Raw genomic sequence first — 19554 nt, 5'->3', positions numbered from 1 at the left:
AATAAACTTGCAGAGACTTGAAACTTATTAACAGTGAAAAACTCTCCAGCTTTTTATTTATTTATTCATTTATTTCTTTATCGACCTGTGTTTTACTTTTTGATATACTTATAATACAGTACCAAGCAAGGACTATTTGCAAAACCCTCCTTAGTGGTGCATTCGGGGAAGCTTGAGGTTCAAGAACTGGCACTCATCTGTCACAAAAGCACTGCACTGATGACGACTGCTGTTGTGGAAGTGAAAACCAGAAGACAAACTGTGATCTAACATTAACATCATGAAAGCATACTGTGGGTTTGGTCATTTGCTGCATTAAAATGTTGCTGTGAAATCTCAGACGGCAGTTTCTCCTTGAACGTTCCAAGAGGATGAGTTTCAGTTAACAGTCCCTTTTTAATAAATGTATTATTATCGGACCACAACAGAACCATAACTAGCTTCTCTTAACTCTGATGAATCACCTACTGTATCTCAAACTAGTTTCAAGCTTCAAAATGGTCAGCAGCAATGTAAACTATAACAATTTGTAGTCAATTGGCTAAACAATACAAACCCATTGGTATGGTCCTTTTTAAAATAATAGCTGTGAGGCCACAGCTATTATTATTATTATTATTAAGCTCAGGCTTAAGAAGAGAACCGTCATTTTTTTTTATTAACACCCCAAAACTTACAATCAAGATATAACAAGAGATAACAAACTATATGTTTCTATAGATTTGAAGGTATTGTGTAAGAGAACATGTTCATTGATTGAGTCTGATTTATTAGTCAACAGGTAAAATTGTGTAATGATTCAAAAAACAAAACACGTAACAATGAATTGCTATCTGAATATATTCAGTTACTTAATTATACAGATTTATAGTGAATAAGAAAAGATAGAAATTGACTGTGCCAAAGTGCCCTGACTTCATTATAAAGGTATTTTTTTGCTTGACGATGACATTATTATTATTACAATACATGAATAGAGTACACATTTCCCAAACAGTAACATTTCTACATTTAGTGACCCACATTTTCCAAAGGTAATTTGCAGTTACCTCCATTACTGCCCGTCTATCCATTATTAGTGATATCAAATCATCTGAGAGGGTTGGTCTCATTGGTGACAGGTAGCAAAACCATTTATCAAGCTAAATAACTTCTTACATTATTGATTTTGAACAAACACTGACTTGTTTTTCTTGCAAAGACTTAACATCAGTCCTGGTTAATCCACTTTTTCCAATTTAATTCCATGGTCTATACATCGGTCAACAGGTATCTGAAAAGTATCTGAAAATCAAAGCAACATTAGGTCTTAAAGGTCCAGTGTGTAGGATTTAGTGGCATCTAGCGGTGAAATTGCAGTTTGCAACCATTTGAATACCGCTCGCATCACCCTCCCCTTCCAAGTGTGAACGAGAAACTACGGTGGCCATGAAACTCGAAACGTGGCGGTGCAACATGGCGTTCTCTGTGGAAGGGAACCCGCTCCCTCTGTAGATATAACAGCTTATTCTAAGATAATGAAAATACAATTCTTATTCTCGGGCGATTATGCACTAATGAAAACATACGTATACATACACTTTAAATATTATATTCCTTTTCTGCCACTAGCTCCTCCTAAATGTTACACACTAGAACTTTAACAGTAAAAGACGATTTAATTGAGAAAGACGCTGGCCTATGTAGATGTTTTGTTTCTCATATTCAGAATTGTTTTAATATATCTACTCAAGAGATACCAATCCAGTTCTCTATAGCCCCCCAATCTAAATGGCTTCTTTATTTTCACAATTGCCACACCAAATTAATTCTTAATCTAGATGACATTCTTCTTCGGTCTGCCCCTACGTTTCCCTGAGCGCTTACCACTGCTCTGGCTGCTGTATCTCTTTTTCTTTGTTTCCTCCTCTGGGTCAAAATCAGTGTCACTGTCATTTTTTGGTCTTCCTCTTGATCTCCCCGTGCTCTTCCTCACCGTCTCCTTCTCTTCTTCTTCTTCCACTTCTGCTGAGTCAAAGGACATGTCACTGTCTGATGGCTTGTCCTCACTTTCCTCATTGCTGGAACCTGTTTTCTTTAACTTCTGCCCCTTTGATTTTGCAATGTTTGAACGATGGTCCTTTTTTTGCCCTGCCAGAACCAAGCTGCCTGCTGCATTTCTCTTCGGCCTTCCTCTGGGCCTACCTGTGCTCCTCTTTTTTTTAATTTTTGGCATATCTGTTCTCTCCTTCTGCACCTCCTCTTCTGTGTCTTGTTCTTCTTCTACATTGTCAGACTCAGAGTATGTGTCTTTCTTATTCCCATTGTCCTCAGCATCACCAGTGTCACTTTCCCTTTCCTTTATCTTTTCTTTCTTCCGTTCACGTCCGGAGCTCGACTTGTGGTAACGCTGGACATGACTCTTCAAGCTCACGTTGTGATTGAAGCTTTTGTCACAATGCTGACACTTAAAAGGCCTCTCCCCTGTGTGCAGACGCATGTGGGACTTCAGGTGACTCGTCTGGCTGAAGCCACGTTGGCACACTGAACACTTGTAGGGTTTCAATCCTGTGTGCACAACAGAGTGTCTCCGAAGATGATGTACATCCTTGAATTCAATCCCACAAACTCCACATTTGAACTCCTTTTGGGTTCTGTGATTTGCCAGGTGGATACTGCGTTCTTTACTGGTGGCAAATGTCTCTGGACAGTCAGGACATTTATAGGGATCTTTTCTATCTCGATGGGTCTGCTCGTGTTTAAGTTTGTCCACCCTTGTTTTGAAGGTAACGTGGCAGTACTTGCAAGGATGTTCATAGGTTTCATCATGGATTTTGTTGTGAGTTTTTAGAGATGTCTCGGTAACACATCTTTTGCCGCAAATATTGCAGGAATAGGGCTTTATTTTGTGCTCACATGTGTGAGGCTTCAGAATATTGAAAAAACTTCCACACTCTGTGCAGAGCTCATTAATTTTGAGGCCACCCGGGGAATCCAGATCTTCTTCTTCGTCGCCTTCATCTTCGCTTTCCTCTTCAGACTCCTTTGTGAGCTCTTCAGCTAGCATAAAATCCTCAGTTGGATTCCATTCCCCATCTGAACTCATCCCACCTTCCTCACCCTCCTCTCCTTCATCTGAGGGATCACTTTCTTCATCACTAAAAGTAACGATCTCAGAGAAACTTGTACTGCTGAAGTTGTCATCTGTTGGAATTTGCTGTGAAGAACACAATGAAAAGGATGACCTAGCATGGGTAAAACTTTTCAAGTCTATATAGCACAGAATATTATAGCCACATTACTAAAAAGGAGGGGCAAGCATTGGAAACGTTATGATTTATTATTCTAAATAAACTGAATTCTATATGAGCAAAAGGCCCATGTGCAAAATAGCCAAAAATATTTTACTAGTGTTACACACATTATAACTAATGTGTCACATCCATAATCATAACAACCAAAGCACAGCTACGGCTACAGCCACAATCACAGTGACAGCAATGGCCAAAGCTCTGTCATCCCATGGTTATGGTCATAATAATCACAGCTACAGCCTCGGCAGCAGTTGGTGAGAGTTATCTATTTATTTGAAACGATAAAGACTTGCGCCTGAGCAGCCACAGCTGAAGGTGCGCCCATTCGTGTTGTGGTCACAACCAGCGGCGGTCTACTAAATATAATACTATATCAAAATACAGCTCAGTCTTTCTCTATAGATCAGAGGAAATGCTAAAAAACGTATGGCAGAACTTGTGTCAAGATGTGGTGCAGTGTGTCTGACTATTCAAGTCCTACCTGTTGGGTCTCTGGAGTTGCTGCTGCGCCTCCTGTCAGGTGTTGATCTTCAGCTGTCGGGACGCTGGCATTGACTTGGCTTTTCCACTGGTATCTGTACTCACACTGAAGGCACCGTTGCTTCAAGATGATGAGCGCCCCATAGGTGACCTTCTCCATCTGAAGTTTACAGCCACATGACGGGCACTTGCGACGGAACAACTGGAGGAGGCAGCTTTCATTCACAACCAACTTTCCTTTCATCTGCAGAAGCGCAGCTCTAAAAATCCATCAAAATGAAGATTTAAAAAGCCAACCTACTGTAAAATGTAAAGAAAATAAGCAAAAATGCTGAGAAAGTGTAACTCACTTTTCCCTGTTCAAATCAATATTCTTGGCTTTTTGTTGCCTCTGGTCAGATCCAGAGGCAAAAGCATTTGAAACATCAGGTGAATATGACACCGAGACACCACTTGACACAGGACTTGTTGAGGAGCCTACAAAATAAAGTGCAGTATTCACATGTAAAGAAACAGTTTAACAAATAAATACCCTCTTTTTTTAATATAAAATATATGTAAAGTTTCTTACCTGTTAGAGTATGTTTTGATTTTTCAGAGTAGGAAGTTGGACTATTACATGTGTTAAGGTCATCACACTGACGAGCAAAGTCTGTGGCTTCCACAGGCTCCTACCAAATGACACAAAGCTTGTAGTTAAACAAAAGCTACATACAATACACTAAAATTGTGTTTGGTCGATTTTTTAATAAAAAATAAACGAAAGCTGTATGTGTGCACTGACTGGACAATGTGTATACTAAACAACTGCATGGTGAACGGCTACGTTAGCCTGTAGCTGTGGGCAGTGGGATAACACAGTCTCACAGACTAGGCACCAGTGACAGGGCAAGTGCTCATCATACTGTGACCTCAACAGCACTATGGGGATAAGTCAATGTGCCATTAAGCACCTGAAGGTACAAGCAGCATTTAACAAGATGTGGACCAGCACACTAATTTATGAATATTTAAAAATGTGGACATGATTTACCTTGTATAGGCTACATGTTGTGTAAAAGGAAGCGGACAGTAAATCTCAATTACATGAGGGATGTTGATTGTAGAGTTCACGGTGATTATTGTGTCATACAGTATGTTGACAGACTGATGCTCAATGGGATTACTATAGTTATGACTCTTAATGTGTCTCAAATGTGTGCCTCTGACCAAATCAAGTTAATTATATGGAATTACCTGTGTCACAAACACCTTGCACACTTGTTTATGTAGGCTTTTATAGATTAGATTAGATTTCAGTAGATTATACTGAAAAGTAAAATAACTATGTACATGATGATTAACTGCATTCTGACATTATCCTGCTATATTAGAGTGTCATTACTTAATTTGATAAACACCTTATCAATGGAAAAGGATAACGTGCGTATACATTTAACTGGGACTCTGTTGTCTTTATGACAGATCACTTATTTATTTACTAAAATTAGCAGCCACTGAAAGCAGCTTTTATTGATAAAAACAGTGTGCTGCTTGGGTCAAACGGAGAATGAACTCGAACCATTAAACAGGATTTGTTTGACATGTAGGATGTATCATCCGGTGGGCGTGAGGAGGTAGGGAGGGGATAGTAACAGATGTTACTGTGTTACAGCTGTTGCAGCAGACTCACCACATATTGTGGGCTCTCCAGAGGTTCGTCTGGCTCTGGCTTGATACACAGTGATGGGACAACACTGGGCTTCAGCTGGACCATGCCAGTCGGGGTCAGGTTTTCAAAACAGTCATCAGTAAAGTGTTCACTACAAATGGTGATATCGGTGCAGGACGATTCTTTAAGTCGTTGCCCGTTGACTTCAAACAGGAACTGAACCCACTCCAGTCTCCTCTCTGGATCCTCCGGTAACTTGAACCGATGCGCACTGCGACGCCACGAATCACAGCCGACGACGGAGCACATCCCGATTTAAGTTCTGTTCCTGCAGTTTTTAAAAAGTGGACGGGCAGCGTTAAAGTTAGATGTTCATGAGAACTGGAAGATGGACCTTCTAACTTCAGCAATAGTGACAAGCTAACGGCTAGCCCTTTCTGCTAGTGGCTGTGGCGGTTTTGGTAAACGTGCGCGTTATTTTCCCCCACCCGTTTTGCGTCAGGTCCCACCCTGCTGTGCTGTGATTGGCTAGCTTGTTATTTCAACGCGTCCTTGTGATTGGATGCTAGGTTTTTCTGTCGAATTTTCGCCAAGCCCCGCTACCAACACTAGTGACGTTGACGATAACATAATAATAATAATAATAATAATAATAATAATAATACATATAAATATAGTTTAAATCCTTTATAGCTACACAGGGCATACAACGCAATTTAACTATACGCAATGTAACCACTTGTTCATATACCATTTGCTTCTCAGCAAATCATGTATTCATAACCATAATTTTATTCAATGAATATATACACTCAATCTTGAATGCCTTGCCATCGAGGGAAAAAGGGTTAGAGAACTGTATAAGATAACAAAATAGGCAAATTAAAGCATTTCAGTTATACTAACATCACCCTAGGGACACGGGCATCCAATCACAAGTCCGCGCCGAAGTCACAAGCTAGCCAATCACAGCACAGTAGGGCGGGACTTGACGCAAAACTGGTGGAGAGAAAAAATATGTTATAACGGAATGGGCGGGGTTCTATGGCCGGGTTCGCGTAGTTTCACATCAGGCGTGTCCCGGCTTTAGGTTCAATAAATGAAGTTACTGTCTTTTGGGGCCATACTTCTTATACGTTGTGCACAAAGGTTTTCGAGGTCCAGGAACGCGATATTTCGACAATGAGGCCACTAATAACTGAAGTATCAACCTCAAAACTCGTCAGGTAACATAAAGTCTGACACTATACCTGTGGAAGCCCGTCACTCCGACAGTAGACTCGTTAACATGTACTAAGACGCCTACTTCAATAAAAATAATACACAAAAAGTTTAGTCCTACGAAGGTTTACTGATGTGTGCAGATATGCAGGTCCATTAGATGGACCTGTTGAGCTTAGAAAGTTTTACACCGCAACACAAATTAAAGGATCAGATAACCCAAATTACAAAAAAAAAAAAAACATTTCCTCACTTTGCCCTAGTGGTATTTAACCATGCAGGTAGTTTTGGTTTCATTTGTCCAGGTTTTGGGGCATCCATCTCTGGCATTCCTGCCTGCATCTCGATACAATGGAGGTTAATGTATATGAGCCAGATCTCTAACCTGAGTCAGAGTAATTTCTCAATGCACTGAGCAACACAAATACATCACATTCCTTTCACTCCCATTATATTGGGGTGGAGACAGAAATATTGGATATGCATACTATCTGGATAGGGAACAGGACACTTGAATAGAGCGGAGCCATCGTTATTAGTAACACCTGTGCTTTTCCTACTACGACATCATTCAGGCTTGTCATTTAAACGTTAGTTATTAATCCACTCAACAATATCATATTAGCTACTTTATGTTTCATACTATGGAATTTGGAATAAAGTGTTTTCATACAAAAGAAATTAGTTGTATAATTATCCAACATAATTAACATTAGTACTGTATCAGAGTAATGTAAAGACCCACTGTCAAAACGCTGTATTACTCTTTCTGTTACCTGGTTGTCGCCTAGCTACGAAAGCATTTGGAAAATTGTTAAAAACACACCATCCCAAAAGATGACCTGGCTGTAGGCATACAGTACAAGTGAATTGATGGCACTAAGAGATGTGGCTACTTTCAGCAATTAACACATCTAATGTTCATACAGTATATAACAGTTTGATGGAATTATTGATCACCTACAGCACAAAGGAGAACAGGCACTTAAAGTCAAACCAGTTTAATCTAATTTTACCCCGTTTGGTCCCATGGTACACACTTCAGTTAACAAGATTCAAAAGTATCTTGAAGTCAAAGTGACATTATAAAATCAGAGAAATTTGAAAAGACCCCTGGACCCATATCATGGAAAACAGTCAAGTTCTGTATAACACTCTAAATTGTATTTATCTTAAGTGCTCAACTCAGTAACCTTTTTATCTCAATGTCTTTTTAAGTGTCTTCAACTACTTGATTCTTCCTCGGTCGTCCCCTGCGCTTCCCTGAGCTCTTGCCACTGTTCTGGCTGCTGTACCTCTTTCTCTTTGAGTCTTTTGGGTCAAAATCAGAGTCCAAGTCAGAATTTTTTCCCCTTCTTCTTGATCTGCTCGTGCTCGATGTCACTTTCTCACTCATCTCCTCTTCCTCCTCCTCTGTTAGGTCAAAGGATGTGTCACAATCGGTCGGCTCATCCTCACTTTCTTCATCACTGCAACGTCTTCTCTTTAACTTCTGCATTTTTACTTTGGCGCTCTTAGAGCTTGAACACTGGCCTTGCATTTCACCGGCCAAGCTGCCTGCTGCATTTCTCTTCGGCCTTCCTATGGGCCTACCTGTGCTCCTCTTTTTCTTTTTTGGCACATCTGCTCTGTCCTTCTGCACCTCCTCTTTTGTATCCTGTTCTTCCTCTACATTGTCAAGCCCTGAGTTTGTGCCTTTCTCGTTCCCATTTTCCTGAACATCAACAATGTCGCATACAGTTTTGTTTTTACCCTTCTTCCGTTCATGTCCGGAGCTCGACGTGTGGTAACGCTGGACATGACTCTTCAAGCTCACGTTGTGATTGAAGCATTTGTCGCAATGCTGACACTTATAAGGCCTCTCCCCTGTGTGCAGACGCATGTGGGACTTCAGGTGGCCTGCCTGGTTGAAGCCACGTTGGCACACCGAGCACTTAAACGGCTTCACTCCTGTGTGCACAGTTAAGTGTCTCTGGAGAGAACGGACACGGTTAAATTCAATCCCACAGATGTCACATTTTAACTGCTGGGGGCCTCTGTGATCCTCCAGGTGGATTTTGCGTTCCTTATTTGTGGGAAATGTCTCTGAACAGTCAGGACATTTATAGGGCTTTCCTTGAGTTACATGGGTCTGCTCGTGAGTGATTTTGTCCACCTTTGTTTTGAACGTAACGTGGCAGTATTTGCACCGATGCTCATAGTTTGCATCATGGATTCTGCTGTGAGAATTTAGGGCGACCTCACTGACACATCTTTTTCCACAAATATTGCAAGAATAGGGTTTAATTTTGTGCTCACATGTGTGAGGCCACCGTCTGCTGAAAAACATCCCACAATCTGTGCAGAGCTGGCTGTGTTTGGGGGCAAGGTGAGGATAGTCATCATCTTCGTATTCGCTTTCCTCATCAGATTCACCATGAAGCTCTTTATCCGGTAAAAGCTCCTCCACTGGATTCCAATCTTCGTCTGAATCCATGTCACCTTCATCACCCGATTCCTCCGTTTCACCCGTGGGATCACTCTCCTCATCAATAACAGCAACAATCTCAGAGACACCTGTGATAGTGCTGTGGTTGTCATCTGTTGACACTGTCTGTGAAAGATATAATGACAAGAAATGGGTCAAATGTAACATTTGTCAGTCAGTACAGGATGAATGTTACAGCCAAACAAACAAAACAGATGCAAGCGCAGACACATTAGGACTTTTATTACTGATTGAGCTATTTATAGTGGTGCAACTAACGATCATTTTCATTATCAATTCATCTGCAGATAATTTTTTCGATTAATCATTTGGTCTATGAAATGTCAAAAGAGAGTAAAAAATGCCAATCACAACTGCCCACAGTCCAAGGTGACGTCTTCAAATGTTTTGTTTTGTCCGACCGAAAGTCCAAAATCCAAAGATATTCAGCTTACTGTGATGTATGACCAAGAGAAGCAGCAAACTTCCCATTTAAGAAGCTGGAAGCTGAGAAATTGTAGCATTTTGTCACTCCTTTTGGTGACTGAAACAATCGATTTTTAAAATAGTTTAGTTAAAAAACTGCACAACTCTATTAAAAAGGAGACTAAACTCTTAAGCTACAAGCAGTGTGTCTGGATATGTTGCGGTAAGTCCTACCTGTTGGGTCTCTGGAGTTGCTGCTGCTGCGCCTCCTGTCAGGTGTTGATCTTCAGCTGTCGGGACGCTGGCATTGACTTGGCTTTTCCACTGGTTTCTGTACTCACACTGAAGGCACCGTTGGTTCAAGATGACGAGCACCCCATAGGTGACCTTCTCCATCTGAAGTTTACAGCCACATGACGGGCACTTGCAGCGGAACAACTGGAGGAGGCGTTTTTCGTTCACAACACACTTCCCTTTCATCTGCAGAAGTGCAGCTCTAAAAAAACGATTTAAACGAAACATTAAGGTTTAAAAAGCTAACCTGGTGTACTTAAAGTACAACTGTTGAAAAAGATGAACTTACTTTTCCCTGATCATATCAATGTTCACAATTTTTTGTAGCATCTGACCATAATCAGACATGAAAGCATCTGAAGTATCACTTGGCACTGGGCTTTCTTGGGCAGCTGCAAATTTAAATGTAACGTTCATTATTCACATGAAAACAAAACATTTGAGTGAATGCCCACTCCAGCACATAACAACGTGGAGTTTCTTACCTACTGAAGTTCGTCCTGATTCTTCAGAGTAGGACGATGGACTATCACGCGTTTTAAGTTGATCACATGGAGACGTAAACTCTGTGGTTTCCACAGGCTCCTACACAAAGCAATGAAAAAAGCAAAAGCTTGTAGTTGTAGCATAGACTCTCTATGAGTTGTACTAACAAAAGCCACATACAATACACCTTACAGTACTACATGATTTATTTTATATGAAAATAAATGAAAGTTTAGTGTGCATGCACATGGGGAATGGCTCAGTAGGCCTGTAAATGTGAGCAGTGGGATAACGCAGTATCTCAGTCCTTGGGTTATCTCTACACCAAAACACATGGCACGTGCTCAGTATACAGTATCAACAGTAGTTAGGGCTAGGTCAGTAAACACACCTGTCAGTGCAAACAATATTTCAACTGGGGCAATGAAAATATGCAGTATTTGAATCACTTTCATATACTGTACTCTACATGTTGCATATAGCTCTCCTGCTATGACTCCTAATGTATGTCTCTGATGGGATAAACCAGTTATTTGTAATAAAAGAATATGGAAATAAACACCTAACATATTGTCATGCTGATATAAACCTGATTTGTTAATGTGTCATTACTGTAATCAATAACATAACTAACACCTAACCACTTAACACACCAAATTGTCTACCTAAAAAAAAAACCCTTTGTGCACATTTGCTGTACTTGACAATTGAATTTGTAATGTGTCTCTGGCCTATTTTGTAATGATTCATTTAAATTGTACATCCACTTAATAAGCGATTAACAGCAATTTAAAGTACGTTTGTCAATAGAAACAGTGTGTTAGACAAATTGTGACTAAACTCCGTCCACTCGGGCGGATGTGTGTATTAAAACAAACACATCCTTAAGAAAATATAGTGTCAACAGTAGTCAAGCATTCAGTTGATATCTCCATGTGTAGTTAGGCAGGAATGGGTGATGCTCGTGTCTTTCAGTGTACTGTAGCCGGAGGTTAAAGCTGTTAAAGCAAACCACATATTTCGGCCTCACCTGACATGGCTCAGGTTCGTCTGGCTCTGGCTTGATACACAGTGATGGGACAACACTGGGCTTCAGCTGGACCATGCCAGTCGGGGTCAGGTTTTCAAAACAGTCATCAGTAAAGTGTTCACTACAAATGGTGATATCGGTGCAGGACGATTCTTTAAGTCGTTGCCCGTTGACTTCAAACAGGAACTGAACCCACTCCAGTCTCCTCTCTGGATCCTCCGGTAACTTGAACCGATGCGCACTGCGACGCCACGAATCACAGCCGACGACGGAGCACATCCCGATTTAAGTTCTGTTCCTGCAGTTTTTAAAAAGTGGACGGGCAGCGTTAAAGTTAGATGTTCTCGGTGGCGACTCCTATCCCACTGTCCCCAGCAGGTATAAGCTAACAGCTAGCCATATGTGCTACGGCAGTGTTGGCGGGCTGAATGGGCGGGGTTTCATGGCGGGGTTCGCGGGGTTTGGCATCAGGCGTATCCCGGCTTCAGGTTTAATCGTAGACTGCATATGAACGAGTTCAAAACATCGGGGAGGGCAGGTAAAATGCCTGTGGGTTCCAGCGCATGCAGGGGTGGATGAGTTAGCAAAGAGGGCGTTAAAGAAAGGAAATAAAGAAATGCAAATTAGTATCAGTAAAGCAGAGGCTAAAGGTTTAATCAGGGGGGAAAAACAAATCAATTATGGCAAGAAAGGTGGGACAAAGAGGGGAAAGGGAGACATCTATGTAAAATTCAAAAAAGTGTCAAAGTTACTAGGGTAGGTAGTGGAAACAGTGTGGACAAGATTAAGGTCAGGGCACTGTGCACTAAACAACACGCTGGAGATGTCAGGGAAACACCTGACAGGCGTGTGTGAGGAAGAGGAGACAGTGGGCGTGTAGTTCTGAGCTGTAGGGGCGATATGACCCAGAGAGAGGTGAGGAGGAGTAATCTGAGGGAATTAGGGGTGCAGGAATAAACATTAAAAGATTTACTGAGCATGGGTGAGAGAGCACAGGTCAGGGTGCTGTTAGCTTTTCTAAGGGGTTTTTAATAGGGTATGATGGAAAAACTGGATAGGGTGCTGGGGCGGCTGACATGGATAGCACGGAGGATAAAACGTAGTTGTGTGTAGTAGTAGGGTGTGTGTGCGGTGGGGTTTTTTCTCATTTTATTTTGAAGGGATTTAGATTTTAAGTCTATTGTCTGATCCACACTCCGGAGCAGAAGGTGGCGCTAATGCACCAATAAACTGGATGCAAACCGCCGTAAAACAAGAAGAAGAAGAAGAAGAAGAAGAAGAAGAAGAAGAAGAAGAAGAAGAAGAAGGAAAAAAAAAAAAAAAAAAAGCAGCGGCGCTTCATTAGCATGCTCACGTTTACTTCCCCTCGACACTTGTCTTCTTAAGTATAGTTACATTTATCTGAAAAACTGAAGTGAACTTCTCCTGAGGAAGCGAGTCAACAACGATGGTTGCAGTTATGCATTTGGTGCATGAAAGCTCATCCACGGTTAGGTGGCAGTAAGGTACATAAAACTCCTGTTGCCTAGTTAGCAAATAGTTTCTGAAGAAAATCTCAGTGATAGCTTGATAGTTTACTGAAAAATGTCCAAACTAATTATATTTAATATTTACTTGGATTGTTGGACTGTTCAGCTTGTGTGATTTCTTTATTCCTAACATTATAAATTGCTGTTTTGCAAGACATCATGAACCCGTAGCAATAATAGTTACTAATGCAGCCTTTTTCTTCTTCTTCTTTGAGGTTTTACGGCAGTTGGCATCCACGAGGTTGCATTACTTCCACCTTCAGGTTTTATTCTCCCTCAGTGTCCATTTCATTTTAAAGTCAGTCGTCCTTAAAAAAACAAATAACCATTTCCTCCCCTGAACACAGTCTCCACATTCTTATACTTTTAAACTGTGTAAGTTTCCTGCATGATATGCCTGCTTATTATTACTTGCTCTAAGGTTCAATACATTAGATTACTTAAAAAATGAGAAAACTCTTAATAGCTACATGAGACCCACAAAAGGCCAGGGGGCAGGAAAAATACTCAGTGTTACTGATAATATTGTATGTATGTTATAAATTAGGCTACACTAAAACTATCTGCATGGCTAAATATCACCACAGGAAAGTGAGGAAATGTGCTTTTTAAGTATCACCCGTTGTCTCCTGTCTACCCACTGCATGGCGTTATTGCTCTTGTCATTACTTGAACTACAAAAGCAGTTGAAAGTTTTTCCAACCCTGGTGCCACAAAAATGTTCAAATACACAGCCAAGCCTTCTGAGGGTCAGTGGTCCCAAAAGATGACCTGTTAGATGTACAGTAGGAGTGAAGTTACCTCCCCTCTCAGCAGCATGTGTGACTAACATTCAAGCAGTTTAGAGATCATTCATTCATCATTACATATGACAGTATTATGAAGAAGCATTTGGGGATTTACAACAGAAAGGAACACAGGCACTTAACATCAGCCCTGTTTAATGCACTTTTATCCAATTTGATGCCATGATCTACACGTCAGGTAACATGATTCAAAAGGATTTTGAAATCAAAGCAACAGCTTCTCTTTACAGTAAAAGGCAATGCAATTTGACCTATACCCTGACCTAGGTGTACATGTTTTGTCTGTCTTATTATGTAATATTCTAAGAAATCAGTCCAGTTCTGTATGAACGTCCGCTTTATATGACTCCTTTCTTTTTACAGTTGTTTAAACCAAATGAAAAATCTTCACACCTCTAGGTTTTTCCTCGGTCGTCCCCTGCGCTTCCCTGAGCTCTTGCCACTGTTCTGGCTGCTGTACCTCTTTCTCTTTGAGTCTTTTGGGTCAAAATCAGAGTCACTGTCAGAACTTTTTGCCCTTCTTCTCGATTTGCTTGTGCTTGATGTCACTTTCTCACTCGTCTCCTCTTCCTCCTCTGCCGTTTCAAAGGATGTGACGCTGTCACTGGGCTCGTCCTCACTTTCTTCATCACTGCAACGTCTTCTCTTTAACTGCGGCACCTGTGATTTTCCAGTCTTAGTGTTTGAACCCTGGCCTTCCTCTTGAACTGCCAGACCTGCGTTGCATGATTCATAGCTCTTCGGCCTTCCTATGGGTCGCCCCGTGCTTTTTCTTTTTTTTTTAGGCCCATATATTCTCTCATTCTGCGCCTCCTCTTCTGTATCCTGTTCTTCCTCTACATTGTCAAGCCCTGAATCTGCACCTCTCTTGTTCCCATTATCCTGAGCATCACCAGTGTCACTTTCCCTTTCATTTGCAGTTCCTTTCTTCCGTTCATGTCCGGAGCTCGACGTGTGGTAACGCTGGACATGACTCTTCAAGCTCACGTTGTGATTGAAGCATTTGTCGCAATGCTGACACTTATAAGGCCTCTCCCCTGTGTGCAGACGCATGTGGGACTTCAGGTGGCCTGCCTGTTTGAAGCCACGTTGGCACACCGAGCACTTAAACGGCTTCACTCCTGTGTGCACAGTTAAGTGTCTCTGGAGAGCAAGTGGCCAAAGGAATTCAATCCCACAGATGTCACATTTTAACTGCTGGGGGCCTCTGTGATCCTCCAGGTGGATTTTGCGTTCCTTATTTGTGGGAAATGTCTCTGAACAGTCAGGACATTTATAGGGCTTTCCTTGAGTTACATGGGTCTGCTCGTGAGTGATTTTGTCCACCTTTGTTTTGAACGTAACGTGGCAGTATTTGCACCGATGCTCATAGTTTGCATCATGGATTCTGCTGTGACGATTAAGAGCGACCTCACTGACACATCTTTTTCCACAAATATTGCAAGGGTAGGGTTTAATTTTGTGCTCACATGTGTGAGGCCACCGTCTGCTGAAAAACATCCCACAATCTGTGCAGAGCTGGCTGTGTTTGGGGGCAAGGTGAGGATAGTCATCATGTTCTTCCTCCTCCTCCCCGTCATCTTCGGTTTCATTATCAGGTTTCTTTTGAAGCACTCTAGCCGGGAAAAAATCCTTCACTGGCCTCCAATCCTCGTCTGAATCCATGTCACCCTGATCACTCGATTCCTCATCCATGGGATCACTTTCCTCATCAACAACGGCAACAATCTCAGGGACCCCTGTGACACTGGTGTGATCTGTTGGCACTGCCTGTGATACAAAGACAACAGTGGGTATGGGTAAAATTAAAGTCTGTACAGGAGAAAAAATATTAAATACTGCAACTGAAAAAACAAGAAGGTGCAAGCAGAAGACACCTTACGATTCATGATTCTAACTAAACAGTTTATAAAATCAAACTGAAAGCAAAAAGGACTCATAGCAAAGGAACGCAAAACTTGAGTACAGAAAAAAAAATCCCAACGTGACCTTTCAGGGCTCCGCCTTACAGCGTGGTGTGTGTATGGTTTTCGTATAGACATTTTCTTGGATGCACAATCCTTAAGCTACAAGCAGTGTGTCTGGATATGTTGCGGTAAGTCCTACCTGTTGGGTCTCTGGAGTTGCTGCTGCTGCGCCTCCTGTCAGGTGTTGATCTTCAGCTGTCGGGACGCTGGCATTGACTTGGCTTTTCCACTGGTTTCTGTACTCACACTGAAGGCACCGTTGGTTCAAGATGACGAGCACCCCATAGGTGACCTTCTCCATCTGAAGTTTACAGCCACATGACGGGCACTTGCAGCGGAACAACTGGAGGAGGCGTTTTTCGTTCACAACACACTTCCCTTTCATCTTTAGAAGTGCAGCTCTAAAAAAACGATTTAAATGAAATATTCAAAACACCAACCTGATGTGAAAAGTAGCCAAAGTTAAGCAAAAACGTTAAGCACAAATTTAAAGAGAACTTACTTTTCCCTGATCAAATCCTTATTCACATTTTTTGGTTGCATCCAGCCACAAGACTCCTACACAAGGTAACAAAAGTAAGTGTAGTCGACCAAAAGCAACATACAATACAAATCAAAAATTGTGTTTGGACAATATTAAAGTATTGATTTTATATGAAAACATACAAACATGCTTTTTGTGTGTGCACTGACTGTACAATGTGTATACTTACCAACTGGATGGTAAATGGCTACGTTTGCATGGAAATGTGGACAGTGGGATAACAGTATCCTATACTAAATACTATATCACCATAGGACTACTGTGTGTTAGCGCTATAGAGCTAAGTCAATAATAGCACATTACACACCTGAGGCAGCAAGAACACAAGGTGTGGATTAGCACTACTAGTCAGTTTGCTTATGAAAAAATGTGGATGTAAAAGGAGAGGACATTACATTTCTGTTGTTAGGAGCTTCCTGTGTTGATACTACGTGGCGCAGGGCATCCCACTGTACTTTTATTACCTACTGTATCACTCCAGTTATGATTAATGAGGGTCTCTGAGGGAATAAGTCAATTATGTCCAATAAAGACATATAAATGTCTAACTAACTTGCACATGTGTCTTTTTTAAATGTTTATACGAGAGGGTAAAAATTAAAATCTCTTACTTGATAATTAAATCGTCACTTTTGATGTAATCCTGCTGTGTTAGTGCGTCTTAACGACTTTATAAGCAATTAAACACCTATTATTATTATTATTATTAATCACTCATTTTGATGCATGTATTTATTAAACCCCGAATGAAAGAAATATTTGTTGATGTGTTTGACTCAGAGTGAGAATTACGTCCGTCCACTCTGTCGGCTTCATGTATAACAACAAACATGAAGCATTCGCTATATAACGTTAAGGAAACGTGGACGCAGCATTAGGTGAAACGCCGTGCAGGTCGGAAGGGTAAACACATGTTTAAAGCAGACTCACCACACATTTTGGGCTCTCTAGATTTGGCTCAGGTTCGTCTGGCCCAGACTGAAGACACAGTGATGGGACACCACTGGGCTTTAACGTTAGCTGGACCTTGCCAGTCTTGCCTGGATGGCTCGGTGTCCGGTTTTCAAAACAGTCATCTGTAAAGTGTTCGCTGCAAATTGTAATTTCCGTCCAGGACGATTCTTTAAAACGCTGCTTATTGGCTGTGGCGAGAAACTGAACCCACTCCAGTCTCCTCTCTGGATCCTCCGGTAACTTGAACCGATGCGCACTGCGACGCCCAGAATCACAGCCGACGACGGAGCACATCCCGGATTTAAGTTCTGTCCCTCCAGCTCTTAAAAGTGGTCGGACCAAGTTTTAATGTTCATGAAGTGGGGGACCCGGGCGGGTTTAAATATTCTTCCAGCTCAACAACAGCGCTAAGCTAATTTAGCTAACCGTCGTTGCTACGGTAGCGTGGTGGCTGAATGGGCGGGGCTCTACGGACGGGTTCGCACGGTTTGTTGTCAGGCGTGCACCGGCTGGTGTAGCTGCTCAGTACTGACTATGAGTCGGTGATGTTTTCTGTTATTAAAGGGGATCTCTAAAACCCAGCAGACCCAAACTGACGGCTGCCTAGTTAACGGACAAAATCATCTCTTACGATGTGATAATTGGAGAGCCTTGCGAAGGCGTCGCGGTAGCGTTAATTTAGCAACATGACACCCTTTTGTGTTTTGTTCGGCCAGCTGCAGTGTCTTGAGTAGCTTTTGTTTTATCCCCCCCAGCTATGTGGGTTCAAATCCTTTAGTTCGTCTAATGTTGGTTACATGACAGTTTCGACGCAGCACGTAGACTGACTGGCTAGAAAATATCAGAAACAAACCAGAGTTTAATCCCATTAAAGTTTCAAACTAGACTTGATAATGGCCAAGTGCAGATGCGTACGAAGGTGCGGGTCTGTCTGGGAAGTTTCCAGCAGGTGGCGCTGTTCAGCATCCAAATATTTGTGTCATGACTGTTGCCAGTAGTTGTCTATGGTATAGTGATGTTGAAAATCCCGTTTCTGTTTTCAAAATCGTTTGGAAGTCAAACATTTAGGTAACTTTCTTTTTGGGTGCTTTCGTTAATATTACTCTCTTATATTACTTTATGTTCCAAACTATGTCAAATAATACAAGTTACCGAAGAACGGTAATATAAATAAGAATATAAAAACACGATGCGAAACAGAACAAGAAATAAAATTTTAATAAATAATAAAAATGAGTAATAGAAGTATACATCACTCAGTTAAAACAAGTACATTTAAATACACTTTTTTATTATTTAAAAGCATGTTCCTAAAATACCAGTACCAAGGATATCATGCTGTGGATTTTGAAAGTGCATTGTATGTTATAATAAAATATTGTATCAAAATAATCTGGGGATTAAACGGCCCAATCTAAACACTGCATTGGCTGCACTGCTCTTTGAGTTACCTGGATATCACCTAACGTTCAGTTTCCTATTATGTTAAAATACACACACCAAACCCTCATGCGTTCACCAGTCATACATTCCCAAAAGATGACCTCTGTGTGTGTGTGTGTGTGTGTGTGTGTGTGTGTGTGTGTGTGTAACATTGTAAAGCAGTTAACAGATCTAATCCCCCAAGTCAAAGAACACATTTTTTTCCAGGAGGTGGAGCACATACTGTACTACAGTGCATGCCTCATGTTTTGAGTAAATAATCCTCATGAGTTACTGAATTCTGTCTTTTAACTATTTAACGTCTGTAGGGCCACTTGCAGGGAGTGAAAAACATGCCCATTTACTGAGACTTTGTGCATATTGTCCAGTAATGGCGCTTATGAAGTTTCTTAAATGTTTCGATGCAGTTGATTTTTAACAGAAGAACAACTTCCCAAAATGCATAATTAGCCTACACATGAGTGTGCCAAGAGTAGAACATCATCTGGTTTAATTTTAAACTCCTCAGTGTAGTGATATTTAACTTTTAAATTGCATTTTGTAACCTTTAGGACACCTGCTTTGTTCTAAAGATCAGTAGACATCCTGACCATATGCCAGCCTGCATTACATCTTATAATACTGACTTGTCACTTCAGTCCACAGCAGGGACGTGTGGCTGAAATATGGGCTCAGGGTCATCTCTGTGGTTTTAAACACATGGCCCCTGAACAAACAGGAATGCCATTCACAACTGCAGCCTTTGCAGTGGGCTTGTGTAGCAGGTGGTGACAAGCTACTCTCCTGTGTCTCTCTGGGCATGACACATGTATTACCAGTGTCCCAAAACATGCTAGGGTTTTATGATGAGAGAAAGAAATGATATAGGGCTTTGTGGCTTTACTTACTAGGATGTCTGCTCGCTGGGTATCTGACAAGTGATTCCATGTGTCTATTAATCAGTGCTGCATATATCTGCCCTGG

General features: G+C 41.4%; 2 protein-coding genes across 4 annotated transcripts; both read right to left on the bottom strand.

Annotated features, from left to right (window-relative positions):
• Positions 1 to 640: 640 nt before the first annotated feature.
• Positions 641 to 11768, bottom strand: LOC122886659. Its single transcript, XM_044219121.1, has 6 exons — positions 11689 to 11768; positions 5446 to 5794; positions 4345 to 4444; positions 4124 to 4250; positions 3775 to 4033; positions 641 to 3196 (listed from the first exon to the last, which is right to left on the bottom strand). The coding sequence occupies exons 2-6, from the start codon at positions 5731 to 5733 to the stop codon at positions 1817 to 1819; spliced, it is 2154 nt and encodes a 717-aa protein (XP_044075056.1). The 5' UTR covers positions 5734 to 5794; positions 11689 to 11768; the 3' UTR covers positions 641 to 1816.
• Positions 7631 to 17687, bottom strand: LOC122886660 (zinc finger and SCAN domain-containing protein 21-like). 3 transcript variants are annotated; one of them, XM_044219124.1, is made up of 5 exons: positions 17125 to 17687; positions 16153 to 16208; positions 15790 to 16051; positions 14866 to 15453; positions 7631 to 8656 (listed from the first exon to the last, which is right to left on the bottom strand). In XM_044219124.1, the coding sequence occupies exons 1-5, from the start codon at positions 17440 to 17442 to the stop codon at positions 7859 to 7861; spliced, it is 2022 nt and encodes a 673-aa protein (XP_044075059.1). In that variant the 5' UTR covers positions 17443 to 17687; the 3' UTR covers positions 7631 to 7858. The 3 variants fall into 3 exon arrangements, with proteins under 3 accessions (XP_044075059.1, XP_044075058.1, XP_044075057.1); XM_044219123.1 differs by having other exon boundaries at positions 7631 to 8412; positions 14622 to 15453; positions 17125 to 17684; XM_044219122.1 differs by lacking the exons at positions 14866 to 15453; positions 15790 to 16051; positions 16153 to 16208; positions 17125 to 17687 and adding exons at positions 9773 to 10034; positions 10122 to 10224; positions 10318 to 10417; positions 11349 to 11776 and having other exon boundaries at positions 7631 to 9238.
• Between the last annotated feature and the right edge of the window lie 1867 nt (positions 17688 to 19554).

Source organism: Siniperca chuatsi, linkage group LG13 (assembly GCF_020085105.1).
Source record: "Siniperca chuatsi isolate FFG_IHB_CAS linkage group LG13, ASM2008510v1, whole genome shotgun sequence".
Taxonomy (NCBI): Eukaryota; Metazoa; Chordata; class Actinopteri; order Centrarchiformes; family Sinipercidae; genus Siniperca; species Siniperca chuatsi.
This window is presented reverse-complemented; position numbering and strand designations above follow the sequence as displayed.